The sequence below is a fragment of the Garra rufa genome, chromosome 14 (genome assembly GCF_049309525.1).
Source record: "Garra rufa chromosome 14, GarRuf1.0, whole genome shotgun sequence".
Lineage (NCBI taxonomy): Eukaryota > Metazoa > Chordata > Actinopteri > Cypriniformes > Cyprinidae > Garra > Garra rufa.
The window spans coordinates 15,491,104-15,508,826 of NC_133374.1; the positions used below are offsets into that span (position 1 = coordinate 15,491,104).

Here is a 17,723-nt window from a genome sequence, read left to right on the forward strand (position 1 = left end):
GCCATGGTGAATCATAATTTCAGAGCTCCATTGATCAGGGCTTTTCATAGTCAAGCTGCAAGCACTAAACTCAGAGTCAACCTACTCAGAGTGGATTGAACTAACTCATTTCAGCTGTTCTGTAACCGAAAACTCAGAGTTTCCCATCTCAGGGTAAGTCAACTCAGAGTTCAAGTTTTAACTCAGAGTTGGTTGAACCTCCTTATTGAAACAGGCCCCTGGTCGTTTTTTGTTTGTTTGTTTTTGCTAACGAACCGAAACATTTTGCCTTTCGCCATGAATTTGACACCCACCCTCTGCCCATCTCGTACTTCTGAGGTTTGAGATCTTCCCAGAGCACTAGCCTGCCTCAAAGACTAAAATCAAGGCGCCCATCACTAGTTCTAATAGTTTTGCATTGCAGATTATACAGTTTTCTGTTGCTATGTGGGCGCTCAGTTTTTTTCTGACATTTAACTAAAATATACAGATTCAGTGCTTCACATAAGCAATTTGGTTGTCTCGACAACAAGTGCTAAAACAGTCGTCTCATCTCCTCGAATGCAAAAAAAACATTAGCCTTTATAAATACAGTGCTGTGTTATAAATGCAGAAAACATGTACTTTTCAATCAACACTTCTTTATTTACCTCAAGTCTGCCAACACGCTGCTTCAGACTGCGCGCCGCACTTCATTCACGAGAGAGGCGGGAGCCAGTTTGACTGACAGTTCAATGAGCCAATGGCGTCACGAGGTTTAGTGGTGGTGGCGCCGCTTACTGACCCAGGATCAGTGATCCGTAGCAGTTATATTTCCGATTTGAGCTTAAAGTATAGAACAATATATAGCTTGTAGCTTTTGTTGACGCTACCGCCTACTTGATCAAAATAATAGCTACTGAAAAGCTATTTGATTCAGAAAACAGCGACGCTACCACCACGCTTGCCCAACACTGAAGGTTTGTGACAGTTTCGTTTTTGTTCTGGATCCTGTGCTCTTACACTGGAGCGCACTCGCCACCAATATGGGATTATTTTTGTGCCAATAAGACTGAACGTAACTTTGTAAAACTGAACGTAACTTTCCAAGAAACGATCAAAAATATGCCACTGCAAAAGAAGAAAAACACAATGAAAATGAAAAAATGAACTCAGTCGCACGAATTTAACATGCTCTTCAAATATGATTCATTCTTTGTTAATGATTTTCAAAGAATCGTTTTCACGAATCATGGATTCTGAATGCGTTGCCACAGCTTTCGCTTACACTTCGCAAATTTTCGTTTGCTGTTTTGGCACAAACCTCTCGTGGGGGCGGGCTTAACAGCGATCTACTCTGATTGGCTAATGAGCTTTTGATGGACAGTTGCTCTCTGACCTGGAAGCACAGGATATGTCTCTGTTAGATTTGTTTAATTTGTAATACATTGTCAGCACAGCTGTAATTTCCCCAGTTTCATACAATAAAAATCTAAGATGAACATGTTTATTTAAACTCAAGTAACATAAGTAATAAAAACAATATCTTAAATATATAGCCTTGTGTTTTATTTTATTTAAAGGAATGTATTTGCATTTTACTTAAAGGGATAGTTAACAAAAATCAAAAACTTCAAAACCAAGTAATCACTATAGGCTGAAATTATTTTAATTTCATTCAGCCCTATTGTTATTTTCTTTCTTCTGTGAAACAATAAAGTTATTGTTTTTGTTTTTAAAATCTCATCACCTGAAGGCACTGTTTGTACTCTCCTTGCACATGGAATAAAGCTAAGAATGAAATCATAAGTTTTGGATTGTCAGAATACTAGATCAATAGAAAAAAAATCTTAAGAATAAAAATCAAAGTACACTTTCATATTATTATCCAATTATTTTGATGACTAAAAAGTACAAAATAGACACAATGTTTTTTAAATAATTAATACATTTTCCAGCATGAATAAAAATCACAAGAACAATACGTAATGTTTCAGATAAATGTTTAATCATTTAATAACAAATTGTAAAATGCAATACAAATCAGGAATCTGTAAATTTGATAATTCTCTTTAACTTTTATTTAATTGACAAAAGTACAAAGAAAAGATTTTCAAAGTTTCACTGACCAACTTAAATATATTTTGTAAATATAAACGAATTTTGATTTTGATGGCTACACCACACTAAAAAAAAGTTGGGACAGAGGCAAAATAAAAAAAGGGTTATAGAATATCCAAATAAGCTGTTTTGGAACAGTTTGTGAGCAGGGTAAATTAGTAATAGGTAAGGTTATCAGGTTTGGCTCATCAGAAAGCTATATATCAAGTGATGCTGCTGGTTCACTGGGCCAGAGCTCATCTCAGATAGTCAAAGAGACAGTGGAAATGTGTGCTGTGGCCAGATGAGTTCACTGGGAAAAATGGATGTCGAGCTGTCAGTCCCACTGATCGAAGGGAACTCGAAAAATATTAGGCCTAGAAGATTCCTTATCATGTGGCTCCATCTAGTGGACAACATTAATATCACCGCCTTCATCTTTCAGTTAAAATGGCTGATTAGCGTCCCAAACATGATAAATTCGTGAAACTAAAGCCGACACGCTACAGGACTGTCATGAATGGAATTTGGTCTTGACGACGGATCGTGCCCAGTAGGTCTGGGTCTGTTCATGGCAAAAAAAAGTGTCAGACTGTGTCTAAAAATAATAATCTTAGAATCCAAGAACCAGTCATTGCCATTCGTTTTCACAAAGATTTTTTTAAATATTTAATATTTGTCACTGACACCAAGTGCAGCTATAGCGGAGAAGTGTTCCCTGTCATATATCATTCAGCATTAATTTTGTAATTTTATCAAACGTTTTTCTTGATAGGAAAAATCTCTATATTGTTGTGATTTATTTCTTGGCTTTTTCAATTCATAAGTTTACGCTTTTGGATTTGGATACACAGCAGACGAATTTCAAGAATTTCGTTTTTTTATTATTATTATTTTTATTTTTTTTTGCTCTTTAATGGATTGATGCATGAACAAATAATTTTATTTAATCATATTCGTGATTTATGAATTTATGTAAGCTTCGTTTTGAAGTAGGCTATTCGTTATAAAGAAAATTCGTTAGGCTAGCATAAAGTTCATTTAATATTCTTCATAATACATTTTATTTGTTTTTTATTATACTACAGATCAAAATAAAATAATTTTAGATGCTCTTTAAAAATGAGAATCACTGACATAATTTAGGCTACTTTTTGACTGGGTAGCCTAATAATAATTTAAATTATCATTACTATTTGTTTTGCTCTTTAATGGAATCTATTATTGACTTGAAATCGTGTTACATGTGAATGGTTAACATAGACCTACGCATTTTAAAAGACATGACTCATAATTACAAAAATTACAATAATTACAAAAAGAAAAAGAAGCATCGGACTTAATGCAAAACATAATATAACAGCTAAACAGAACATGAAATATCATTATCACATCATCATCATACATGAAATAGACTTTATTACACGGACTGATGGCGACGGAAAGGTAAAAGGCATTAAAAACTCGCCATACTTTAATACTTAATCTAAACAAAGCACAACATATTGCACACCACAGCAACTTTCCAATATGCGCGCCACTGACATCACCGTCTGTGCTTCCAGGTCAGAGAGCAACTGTCATGATCGGGGCTGTGGGTCTTCCCTCAGCCTCCCGAGGGCGCTGTTCCTACACTGCACTTCCTGATTGCATTCACCTGTCTTTGTCATCAGCACTGATCACACACATCTGTTCACAATCATCTGGTCTATAAGAACTCTCACCTTTCATTCCTGTTTCATGGCTGCATTGTCTTCTGTCTTGTGTGTATTTTGTGTTCTTGATCATGGACTTTGACCTTGTTTTATGTTTTGTTCAGTTTATGTTTCAGTTTATGTTTAGTCTGCCGTGTTGGCTTTTTTGGTTTGTTTTGTTATTATTTTCATTAAAACCCTTTTTCCCTGCATTTGGACCCAGACCTCGCTTATTAACGTGACAGAATGCAGCCATCCAAGATGGGTCCAGCGGGGAGGAATTTTTTCAAGGAGACGGTGACTTTGCCCGAGTGGATGGTGGCCAGTTGCGCTCGTTGGACAGTGGATGCGGCAGAGTCCGCTATCTCTGTTCCGGACGCGGCGGTCGTTGAGGCGGCTGTGTGGATGGCGGCCATCTACGCTCGTTGGGCGGTGGAGGACGCTCGTCTGGCGGCGGCGACCGCTGTTTCTGTTCCTGACGCGGCCCTGACCGCGCTCTCTGTTCCTAACGCGGAGGCGACCGCGCTCCATGTTCCTGACGCGGAAGTGACCCCGGTCTCTGTTCCTGATGCGACACTGACTGCCGTCTCTGTTCCTGACGCGGAGGCGACCGCGCTCTCTGTTCCTGACGCGGAGGCGACCGCGCTCTCTGTTCCTGACGCGGAGGCGACCGCGCTCCCTGTTCCTGATGCGGAAGTGACCGCGGTCTCTGTTCCTGACGTGGAGGCGACCGCGCTCTCTGTTCCTGACACGGAGGCGACCGCGCTCTCTGTTCCTGACGCGGAGGCGACCGCGCTCTCTGTTCCTGACGCGGAGGCGACCGCGCTCTCTGTTCCTGACGCGGAGGCGACCGCGCTCCCTGTTCCTGATGCGGAAGTGACCGCGGTCTCTGTTCCTGACGTGGAGGCGACCGCGCTCTCTGTTCCTGACACGGAGGCGACCGCGCTCTCTGTTCCTGACGCGGAGGCGACCGCGCTCTCTGTTCCTGACGCGGAGGCGACCGCGCTCCCTGTTCCTGACGCGGAAGTGACCGCGGTCTCTGTTCCTGACGCGGAGGCGACCGCGCTCCCTGTTCCTGACGCGGAAGTGACCGCGGTCTCTGTTCCTGATGCGACACTGACTGCCGTCTCTGTTCCTGACGCGGAGGCGACCGCCGTCTCGGTTCCTGACGCGGAGGCGACCGCCGTCTCGGTTCCTGACGCGGAGGCGACCGCTGTCTCGGTTCCTGACGCGGCGGCGGGGCCGGCTCACGTTCCTCGGGCGGCGAGGCCGGTCCATGGGACTCCGCTGCACGGGCCTGGCCCGCCATCCCTCCCCCTGAGTTGCCTTCCTCCGTTCCTCCTCCCTCCAGACTTTGGGAACGTCTGGGAGCTGTTCCGTAGGGAGGGGGTACTGTCATGATCGGGGCTGTCCATCAAAAGCTCATTAGCCAATCAGAGTAGATCGCTGTTAAGCCCGCCCCCACGAGAGGTTTGTGCCAAAACAGCAAACGAAAATTTGCGAAGCGAAAGCTGTGGCAACGCATTCAGAATCCATGATTCGCGATCACGATTCTTTGACAATCATTAACAAAGAATGAATCATATTTGAAGAGCATGTTAAATTCGTGCGACTGAGTTCATTTTTTCATTTTCATGTGTTTTTCTTCTTTTGCAGTGGCATATTTTTGATCGTTTCTTGGAAAGTTACGTTCAGTTTTATAAAGTTACGGTCAGTCTTATTGGCACAAAAATAATCCCATACACCAACTGGACAGAAGTGGGAATTATAGTTAAGTTACAACAGATCACCCTCAGTGTAATCTGTTAAAGTGAAGGACAGCCTTCAGATTTTTCCGTCAATGATAAAAAAAATTCCGTCAATGTCTTAGGCCTGATTTCACAGACAGGGCTTAGACCAGGATTAGGACATAGTTCAATTAGGACATTTAAGTAATTTTTTTAAAATGTGCCTTAGAAAAAAATTTGTAGGTGTCCATCTTGAGACAAAACAAAGGCATTAATATTTTAAGATCAATCAGTGCAAGTTTCTTTCAGTTGAAACAGCTCAGATTTACATTTTAGTCTGGGACTAGGCCTAAGCCTTGTCTGTGAAACTGGGTATGTCTTGCTGATTAAGATACACTGTGACAAAAATAAATAAATAAATAAAATCCATATAGAAAATGAAAAAGTACTGTTAATTTTCTGCCAGCATTAGCCTATCCATTAACTTTATGGACATTTTGTAATTCACAATACTAGTAACACCATGTCCTAACTACACACGACGCCACAACACGCGATAAAAGGATCTTTTCCATGTTAATATGAGTTTTTGTTCTAACTAGCCGCGATGGAAACATGCAAAGTTAAATGATTTCTATTTTTACAATGTCGTGGCTGAAACAACAGCATATGACTGACATTTATACTCTCAGGTACTGATATGCGCTTTCTTTAATGTTAAAAGTCTCTAATGTTAGTTTGAATATCATACTGCGTGACATTTATAGCCATACTGAAAGCAACAACAGATAGTTTACCTCACATCTTGAAAATAAACCAAACACATACCTTAAAACTGCGAACTCAGTGCGAACCAACAAGCGTGTTCCATAAAAAGACGGTATCAGGCACTCAGTATGTACATTTACTGATGTTAAACAGGTTTAATATTTATGAATTAAATTATAAACTTGTCTATTTCGTTGGGAGTCCAGTACAGTTCTCGCTTCTGAATGGCTGTGATATTTGGGGCATTCTGTCGTGTCGCGTTGTCGCGTCGCGTGTGGTGTGGACAGACAAATTGCTTATCGCTGGAACCTTGACGTGTTGCTTGTAGTTAGGACAGATGTTTATGGCAAGCCGTTTTAGCCTAAAATATACTATACGTTACTCGTCTTAATTGCATTTTTACTATTAACAATTCAATTGGAGAGCTCTCTAAATCAATTTTAACTAGTTACAATTACAATTAGAGAGTTCTCTAATAAAATTATTAGTAGTAACAATTCCAGTTACAGAGCTCTCTAATTCAATTATTACTAGTAACAATTCCAATTAGACAGCTCTACAAATTAATTTTTACTAGTCATATGTCTCCATTGACTTCCATTCATTTTTAATTACAGAGCTCTACAACATAATTTTTACTAGTAAGAATTACAATTAGAGAGCTCTACAATTGAATTCTAACTAGTAACAATTACAGTTAGAGAGCTCTCTAAATTAATTTTTACTAGTAATAATTCCAATTAAAGAGCTCTCCAATTCAGTTTTTACTAGTAATAATTCAGATTAGAGAGCTCTGTAATTTAATTATTACAAGTAAAACAGAGCTCTATAATTCAATTTTTACTAGTAAAAAAAACACCTTAAAGATATGTTTAATTGCAGAGCTCTGTAATTGAATTAAAAAGCTTAAAAAGCTCTCTAATCAGAATTCTTACAAAACTGAATTAGAGCGCTCTTTAATTGTAATTATTACTAATAAAAATGTATTTAGAGAGTTCTCTAATTGTAATTGCTACTAGTAAGAATTGAATTAGAGAGCTCTTTAATTGGCATTGTTACTAGTAAAAATGCAATTACGATGAGTAACGCTTTTAGGCTAAAACGACTTGCCATAGATGTTAGTCCTTATTCTCTAATAAACATGTAGAACTTAAAGTAGGACTTTTGAGCTTTTTGCTCCAAACGGTTGCTGGGATACAATCACTGGCTAACATTTTTCTTGTTACTTTAGTGAATAAAACAGAAATATGTGTCTGGTTCAAAGTGCCTCAAAATGATTGCTTCAGGTCATATTAGAGCTCACAGCTGCTGTACACTTCACAGGACCATAGTGAACTGATTGCAGAAACATTAGAAAGTGATTTCCTTACTTACACTTACATGTCATTGCTTGTAATCACTATCAAATGAAGGTTTTCTCTTTCCAGTTAACTGTGGGAAGCGTTTGCCTCGATTTGCCTCTGAAATTTTAATCACATTGTAATGTCACACTTAATTCCAGCTGGTGTGAGGATACAATTAATTCAGCTTTATCATGCTGTTCACAGAAATCTCAATTCATTCTGAACATACTGCTATAAGGTTTGTCTAAGATAGCGACAGTAACTGAAGTGGGTGGAGCTTAGCAAATGGTTGAACGTTACAGCTTGGCATTGTGCTCCAAGTATGTGAGAATCTGTACATTGTAACAATTTTTTGAACATCAATAGAATATGTGTTGAATTGCTCACTTTAGAGACTGAATAAGTGCCTTTGATGTTTCTGATAGAAAGCCTAGATGAAAAAAAAAACTTATTTCTCTGTCATTATTTAGCAGAAATTGAGCTATTTCACCTAGAAAAGGTTTGATTGAGTTTAATGGGACATTACTGAGATGCTTTTGGACAATTTTCTCTCTTGCTCTCGCCAAATTGTGATGTGCTTTTTATTTTATTCCGTGTCTGGCTGGTCGATGGAGAAACGAAGCTGAATGTAAAGATTGTGATGAAGAAAATGACCAGTAGCGCCTGGTGTGTGTTGAGAAATTAATTGTGTTGCTCAGCCAATGTCTGTCACTAGGCCTATTGAGCTCTTAGCAGCTTGCCAATGATGTCATCCATTCATCGACAGGAGCTGTTAAAAGCCCTGGATTTGATGGAAATGCAGCCTCATTAATAACTAAATCCTTTGAAAAGATGAAACGCTGGCAAGACTGGGTTCTCAATCTTTTTATGAAACAACAATCAAAATGTGCCTTTTTGTGTCCTCTGACGCATTTAGTTTTATAATAAGCAAAGCGAGTCCTTGTTATTTGTGCTTAGAAATTAAAAAATGAAACAAAGGTTGCAGTCTGACATTTTAATTCACTTCACAAGTAAGTATTAATAAACTAATTGGCTTTAATCTAATTAAAAATAAAACCAACAAACAAATTTTGTGTGCGCGCATGAGCGTATACACGCTAACAGTCAAAGGTTAGGAAAAAGCTTTTGGTTTTTGAAAGAAGTTTCTTATGCTAACCAGCACTGCATTTATTATTTATTTAAAATACAGTAAAGCAGTAAAGATTTGTAAACTTTTAGCAGCCATTACTTCAGTCTGTTTCCACAAAAATATTGCTTAATATTTTTTGTTGAAATCATGATACATTTTTTAGGAATCTTTGAAAAGAACTGTGTTTATTTGAAACCTTTTGTAATATTAAAACATGTTTACTGTCATCAATTCAATGCATCCTTGCTAAATAAAATGAAAATGTGTATATACAGTTTTAGTCAAAAGTTTACATACACCTTGTAGAATCTGCAAAATGTTAGTTATTTTACCAAAATGAAAGTGTTCATACAGAATGCATGTTATTTGTTATTTAGTACTGACCTGAATAAGATATTTCACATAAAATAAGTTTACATATAGTTCACAAGAGAAAATAATAGTTGAATTTATAAAAAAAGACCATGTTCAAAAGTTTACATACACTTGGTTCTTAATATTGTGTTGTTACCTGAATGATCCACAGCTGTGTTTTTTGTTTGTTTGTTTAGTAATAGTTGTTCATAAGTCCTTGTTTGTCCTGAACAAAAAATGTTCAGGTCCCATAAAGTCTTTGGTTTTTCAGCATTTTTGTGTATTGGAACCCTTTCCAACAATGACTGTATGACTTTGAGATCCAGCTTTCACACTGAGGACAACTGAGGGACTCATATACAACTATTACAGAAGTTACAAAAAAAAACTCACTGATGGAAACACGATGCATTAAAAGCCAGGGGGTGAAAACTTTTGGAATTTGTGGATCATGGTAAATTTAACTTATTTTGTCTTATTTTATCTTCTATATATATATATATATATATATATATATATATATATATATATATATATATATATATATATATGTATATATATATATATATATGTGATATTTGGCCAAAATAAGAAAAATGTACACATCTTCATCCTGTTCAAAAGTTTACACCCCTGGCTCTTAATGCATTATGTTTCCTTCTAAAGCATCAGTGAGGGGTTCTGTAATAGTTGCATATGAGTCCCTCAGTTGTCCTCAGTGTGAAAAGATGGATCTCAAAATCATACACTCACTGTTGGAAAGGGTTCAAACAAACAAAAATGCTGAAAAAAAAATCACTAAACAAAAGAAAAAAAAAAAAAAGCTGTGGATCATTCAGGAAACAACACAGTATTAAAAATCAAGCGTATGTAAACTTTTGAACAGGGTCATTTTTATAAATTCAACTATTATTTTCTCTTGTGGACTATATGTAAATGTCTTTTATGTGAAATATCTTATTCAGGTCAGTACTAAATAAAGATTCTGCAAGGTGTATATAAACCTTTGACCTCAACTGTATATATATATATATATATATATATATATATATATTCAACTGAAACCCCTTCATTTATCAATACAGAAGTGTAAAATTTCTCAACTTAACTTAAAAAAAATTATTATGTGAGCTGAACTGAGCCCTGGTTCTGACCGACAATAAAGGCATTTTTTACTCTTATCTTCAAGACTACCATTAACCACAAAGAATGTCTTCAGGAAATGACACAGACAGACATGGACGACAAAAAACCTGCCACAAAAGTGGTTAAATTATGGCTGATGAGATCTTGATGACCCCTTGCACAATAGCTTCAGATTTCACACTCTAAGAGTTCACAAATTACACACTCCCTCTGATTGGTGTAAACGTTCCTTCTTAAAAAAAGGAGCGTTGGCTCGCTGGAAAGTAAATGGGTGTAATCAAGCCTTAGCCAATCCATCTATGCTGCTTGATGTATTTGATGGCCATACACACCCACCTCCAAATATATTAGTCACTCTAAATGAAAGCATTGGTCTCCCTCTCAGTCTCTTGATTTTGCAGATATTTCATCAGCAGCCGTAAGCCTCAGGTTTGTTTTAACGATTTCCTTATAACTTACTCCGATTGCAGCATTATGGATAATACATGACACTTTTTTAGGTTATTCTCAGTATCCTGTGGATCACATATCCACATATTGCTATAATTTGGGTCTGAAAGATAATTCATATTTAGCAGGCGAAATATACAAGCAGCTGCAGACAATTCATCTGTCAACGGGGTGCGACGGTCTCTTAAAATTTGTGTGAGATATGAAATATTCCTTTTTTTCTGACAGGGGCACTTTACATCTTGTTTGGCAAGACGGTTATTTGTCCATCTTTATATCCATTGTCATTTATCCATTAAACACACTACTAGTCAAAATGAAATGAAAATGCTTTGATACTCATTCTGTGGCCAGCTGTGACAATCCATGTTTAAAGCTCAATGCCATATAAACAATAACATGAATATGATATAGTTATTGCTGTGCTTCATAAAAGAAAACAGTCATGACTGCAAATGACTGTAAAAAAACACTGGATAGTTCACCTAAAAATGAAAATTCTGTCAATAATTATTCACCTTCATGTCATTCCAAATCTGTAAGACCTTTGTTAATCTTTGCAATACAAATGAAGATATTATTGATGAGATCTGAGAGCTTTCTGACCCTGCGTAGACAGCAACAGAATTACCAAGTTTAAGACCCAGAAAGGTAGTAAGGACATTGTTAAAATAGTCTATGTGACATTACTGGTTGAACCAAAATATTATGAAGCTACGATAATTCTTTTTGTGTGCAAAGTAAACAAAAATAACGACTTTATTCAACTATTTCTTCTCTTCTGTGTCAGTCTTCAACACGGATTCACAAAAGTACCACTTTTCTTGGTGCACAAAAAGTATTCTCATCAAAAATATCTTAATTTGTGTTCTGAAGATGAACAAAGGTATTACGGGTTTGGAATGACATGAAGGTGAATAATTAATAACAGAATTTTCCTTCTGAGTGAATGTAATAGTTTTACCAAAATATTTAGAGAGAGAGAGACACACACACACACAAGACAACAAATACTCCTAAACAATATACAAAACAATCAGTTCAATAACTAAATGAAGTCTGCAACAATATTAAACTGATAAAATGAATATTTTCAAGATGTAAATTATTGGAGTATGTATCACAAGAAAATACAAAAATATTTCACTTGTAATTCAGCGTGTTAACTTGCTGTTTCTTTGTAATTATTTGTGAAATTTATGGAAGCCCGTTTCTGCCACTGAATAAAAAATTAAAAAAAAAAAAAAAGTTCTGACAGTTGCAAGAAATAAAATCAGAATTGTCTTTTTTTCTTAAAATGCAAGTTTGTATCTCGCAATTCTGGCTTTTTTTCTCAGAATTGTGAGATATATTCACAATAGCTAGAACTAAAGTGAGAATTGCGACTTCTTTTCTCGCGAATGCGAATTTGTATCTTGCAATTCTGACTTTTTTTTGCAATTTTTCTCAGAATTGTAGATAAACTCACAATTGCGAGAAATAAAGTCTGAAATGCAACTATTTTCCTTGCAAATGCAAGTTTGTATCTCGCAATTCTGACCTTTTTCCCGCAATTCTGACTTTTTTTCTTTTTTTTCTATTTTCCTTGCAAATGTGAGTTTGTATCTCGCAATTCTGACTTTTTCTCACAATAGTGAGTTTGTATCTCGCAATTCTGACTTTTTTCTCGCAATTCTGACTTTTTTCTTTTTATCCTCGCAAATGCAAGTTTGTATCTTGCAATTCTGACTTTTTCTCGCAATTCGGACTTTTTTTCTTTTTTTCCTCTCAAATGCAAGTTTGTATCTTGCAATTCTGACTTTTTCTCGCAATTCTGACTTTTTTTCTTTTTTTCCTCTCAAATGCAAGTTTGTATCTTGCAATTCTGACTTTTTCTCGCAATTCGGACTTTTTTTCTTTTTTTCCTCTCAAATGCAAGTTTGTATCTTGCAATTCTGACTTTTTCTCGCAATTCTGACTTTTTTTCTTTTTTTCCTCTCAAATGCAAGTTTGTATCTTGCAATTCTGACTTTTTCTCGCAATTCTGACTTTTTTTCTTTTTTTCCTCTCAAATGCAAGTTTGTATCTTGCAATTCTGACTTTTTTCTCGCAATTCTGACTTTTTTCTTTTTTTTTTCTATTTTCCTTGCAAATGTGAGTTTGTATCTCGCAATTCTGACTTTTTCTCACAATAGTGAGTTTGTATCTCGCAATTCTGACTTTTTTCTCGCAATTCTGACTTTTTTTCTTTTTTTCCTCTCAAATGCAAGTTTGTATCTTGCAATTCTGACTTTTTTCTCGCAATTCTGACTTTTTTCTTTTTTTTCTGTTTTCCTTGCAAATGTGAGTTTGTATCTCGCAATTCTGACTTTTTTCTCGCAATTCTGACTTTTTTTCTTGGAATTGTAAGATATAAACTTGCGAGAAACTTGCGGAAAATAAAGTCTGAATTGCAGCTTTTTACCACGCAAATGTAAGTTTGTAGAATTTTCTCAGAATTTTCAGATATGAACTCATAATTGCAACAAATAAAGTCAAAATTGTGAGTTTGTATCTTGCAATCCTGACTTTTTTCTTACAATTTAGACTTTTTTTCTCAAATTTATGAACTCACAATAGCGAGAAATAAAGTCTGAATTGCAGCTATTTTCGATGCAAATGCAAGTTAGTATCTTAGTATCTAGAATTACGACTTTTTTCTCGCAATAGAGTTAATCTCACAATTCTGACTTTTTTTTCTCAGAATTGTCAGATATAAACTCATAATTGCAAGAAATAAAGTCAAAATTGTGACTATTTCCTTGCAAATGCAAGTTTTTGTCACAATTTTTTTTCTCAAAATTGTAAGATATACCCTCATAATTGCAAGAAAAAAGTCAGAATAATGACTTGCGAATGTGAGTTTGTATCATGTAATTCTGACTTTTTTCTCACAATAGACTTTATATCTCGCAATTCAGATTTTTTTTATCCAAATTGTGAGATATTAACTCACAGTTGTGAGTAATGAAGTCTAATTTTGAAGTGAAAAAAGACTGATTTGTTCTCAGACTTACCTCACAGTTGTTATAAGATCAGAATTGCAAGATTTAAACTCGCAATTTTAAGGAAAAGAGGTAAGAGTTGTGAGTTTATATCTTGCAATTCTTATTTCTCAGAATTGCGACTTTATTTCTTAGAACTGAAAGTTTAAATCTCGCAATTCTGATTTTATAACATGCAACTGCGAGTTTATATCTCACAGTTTTGAGAAAAAAGTCTGAATTGCGAGATGTAAACTTGCAATTGCAAGAAAAGTCAGAATTGCGAATTTATATCTCACAATTCTGACTTTATTTCTCAGAATTGCGACTTTATTTCTCAGAATTGCAAGTTTATATCACACAATTCTGACTTTATTTCTCAGAATTGCGACTTCATTTCTCAGAATTGCAAGTTTATATCTCACAATTCTGACTTTATTTCTCAGAATTGCGACTTTATTTCTCAGAATTGCAAGTTTATATCACACAATTCTGACTTTATTTCTCAGAATTGCGACTTCATTTCTCAGAATTGCAAGTTTATATCTCACAATTCTGACTATTTCTCTGAATCCACGACAGTCAATAACTAATGCATTTGTAGTCTGCGATATGAGAGACATAAAAGTAGCGTTGGTTTCATTGACGTCAGAATATTAGGAAATATTTGACCTCTGAATGTTGTGATCCACCAATCAGAATTCAGTATTCAAGCCGTGTAATAAAACTATAAAACAGATTGTGGTTTAAGCCACCTTCGTGCTCTGCATCACAATCGTCCAAACTGATTTGTGGGGGGAATGTCACGAGAATGACATTTCGAGATTTGGGATAAAACTGCTTCATTGCTGTTTTCCTTATGATGCAACCTTACCATATCTTTCCCCAGTTCCCAGGTGTATCCCTGATTCATGTTAGCTGCCATTTACAATCAATATTAGCTCTAGAGTCTGCAACCAAAATCTTGTATTTTTTTAGCTTATTCCAGAACTGATGTATTTCTGTGAGCATAAAATCATTGGACTCTGATACGAATCTCTGTTTTTAGCACTTGCCATGGAGGTACATCAAAAACTCTGCAAAATTTAGTGAACTGTATAAATGAAAAGTAGTTTGATATTTTAAAGTCCCTTGGGATAAATAAAACAGAAGAAAGGATCTTCTCAAACCACTCTTCTACAAGATCCAGCTATTGAACGTGAGATCTTACCATCAGCGTTATATTAGAACAATCACATTTAACTGTTTATTGCAGCCAATAGCCCAGAAGCACCTGCAGCCACACAAGAGCTGCATACTCCCAAAATGAATGAGTCTGTTTACAGAATAATTAAAATTTAACTGCCTGATCGATGGCTCTGATTGTGTGTTTGATAGGGATGGTCCCGGGGGCCGCCTGGAGCCTGGAGCCGCATGCACAAACCTCTTTGCCTCAGATATTAATTAATGCATGGATTTTCTGTCAGCCATGGCAACAGTATTACAGGAGCCCAATAATGCTTTTAAATACAGTATTTTACATCTGCATTGATCTCTGCACCTCAGGGCTTGACTTGTTCAGCAGAACAACAAACTTGAGAGTTGGGAAAGTTTTCACATTAGATAAGACTATTTAACAGGGGGGAGTAAAGATCGTCCCTGCATTGCAGTATCTTCTGAAGAAGAGAGAAAGTGTTGATTCTGCACCATTTCAACATCTGTGCCTGTCTAGAAAACCGAATATATCAAAGTACTATGGTATTATGATGACACCATCAATGTACCAAAAAAATTTAATTAATTAAATTTAATTTAATTAAAATTCATTCATGATAAAAAAATAATAAAAAAAAATAAACTTTGAATCATTATAAGTATTGAACATTCTACACTATAATAATAATAATAAATAATCATTATATAAATTATATTAAATTATACAAATAATTATAATAATAAGACTAGGGATAGGCCAAAAGTTCATTAATGATGAAAATTAAATTAAATTAAATACTAAAACTATATATCATTAAAAAAATTTAACATTCTACACTATAATAATAAATAATTATTATATAAATTATATTATATTATTAACTATAATAATAAGACTAGGAATAGGCCAAAAAATAATTCACTCATGATGAAAATTATATATAAAAAAAATAAATAAATAAAAAAAAAAAATAATAATAATAATAATAATAATAATGAGAAGAAAACTAGGAATAGGCCAAAAATTCATGATGAAAATATAAAATAAAATAAAAACTTTAAATCACTAGAAATGTTGACCATTCTACACTATAATAATGATAATAAATAGTTATTATATAACTTATGCTATATTTTATAAATAATATTAATAATAATACTAATAATAGGCCAAAAATTAATTCATGATGAAAATAATATAAAAAAATAAAATAATAAAAAAATCTAAAATCAATAAGTCAATAAATAATAATAATAATAATAATAAGACTATAGGAATAGGCCAAACATTTATTTATGATGAAATTAATAAAATAAAATAATACAAAATCTGAATCGCTAGAAATATTGATGATTGTACACTATAATAATAATAAATAATTATATAAATTATGTTATATTATATAATAAGACAATGATAATTAAATGAAATAAAATACTAAAACTTTGAATCATTAGAAATGAACATTCTACACTATAATAATAATAAATAATTTTATATAGATTATATTATATTATTAATTATAATAATAAAACTAGGAATAGGCCAAAACTGAATTAATGATGAAAAATAAATAAAAAGACTAGGAATATGCTAACAAATCATTCATGATGAAAATAATATAAATAAAATAAAATAAAATAATAAAACTTGAATCACTAGAAATATTGACTATTCTAGACTACAATAATACAAATAATTATACATGTAAATGATGTTATAGTGTATATATAATTGTATTAACAAGACTAGGGATTGGCCAAAAATTCCTTCTAATTAAAAAAATATTAAAACTAAATAAAATAAAACATGGAATCGTTAGAAATATTGAACACTGTTATAGTAATAAATAATTATTTGCAATATTTTATTAATACTACTAAACATTTTAAAACATTATAAACATTCTACACTATTTCTGGGTCCCTAATCAAATATTATTGTGACTGTGTTTCAGATAACATTTGAAGCTACTTTCATAAAATCTCATGAAAATAATTTACCTTTAACTTCGAATTCAGGTTGGGTCAAACTGGAGTCCAAAAATAATTTAAAATGTACTTTTTACTTCCCCTCTCTCATACAGCAAGGGGTCTAGGTAGAAGCAAGGGCCCATATCAGTGGAGAAGGCCAGCAGGGAAATAACGCTGGCCCGGCTGTGTGGGCAAACGCTTCTCATTGCCATCCAAAGAGCAGTCACATTTCCCAATCCCCATCTGTGCCACTGAAAGAGCCATTGGATGCAGGATACTGGCTGCAGTGGCTGACAGTGCGGTCCCATTTCTTTCCATCAGCACATTACTCAGATAACTCATCAGGGTGACAACTAACCTGCTCACAGCCACCAGGCACAACAAGCTGAGACAGTGATAAAGATGCCTGCAATGGTGGTCTGCGAGTAGAGGTCTTCCTTGTCATTTCACTGATGTTGATATACGGACTGCTTGGGTGTCATCTCTATTTTTAGCACTAGGGAAAATTTTGAAAGTTATGTCACGGACGCAGAAGGATGGGTTGATGAATATGTTCCGCTGTTTATCTTCTCTGCGTCCCACTGTGGTTTATCACAAGAAATGCATCTGGACAGGAAAGCCTTAAAAGTCGATGAGCTTTTGGGTCATTCTGTAAAACGGTGCCTTTCCGGTTTGATAAGGTGATTTTTGAAGTAAGCATACTATAAGATAAATAATGTGTTAATTATTATTACATTAGTTTGTGCCAACTTAAACTAAATGAACAAATATCTATATAACCTATGAAGGGATATAATTATGTATTGAGAAAGGCTGACAATTTTCCAAACAATAAACGTAATTAATAACAAGAAATTGCAAGCCTTGTTCTGACAGGTGTGAAT

The 17,723-nt window shown here is 35.0% G+C and overlaps 1 protein-coding gene across 1 annotated transcript in view; it reads right to left on the reverse strand.

The window, feature by feature from the left end:
* The window catches only part of LOC141284314 (serine/threonine-protein kinase NLK-like), a 24,140-nt gene extending 6,856 nt beyond the window's left edge, over positions 1–17,284 (reverse strand). The window contains exons 1-2 of the mRNA XM_073817321.1: positions 17,198–17,284; positions 16,935–17,090 (exon numbers count right to left, since the gene is read on the reverse strand). Of these exons, the coding sequence (XP_073673422.1) occupies positions 16,935–17,090; positions 17,198–17,284 (243 nt within the window). The remainder of the gene's footprint in view (positions 1–16,934; positions 17,091–17,197) is intronic.
* Positions 17,285–17,723: the final 439 nt, after the last annotated feature.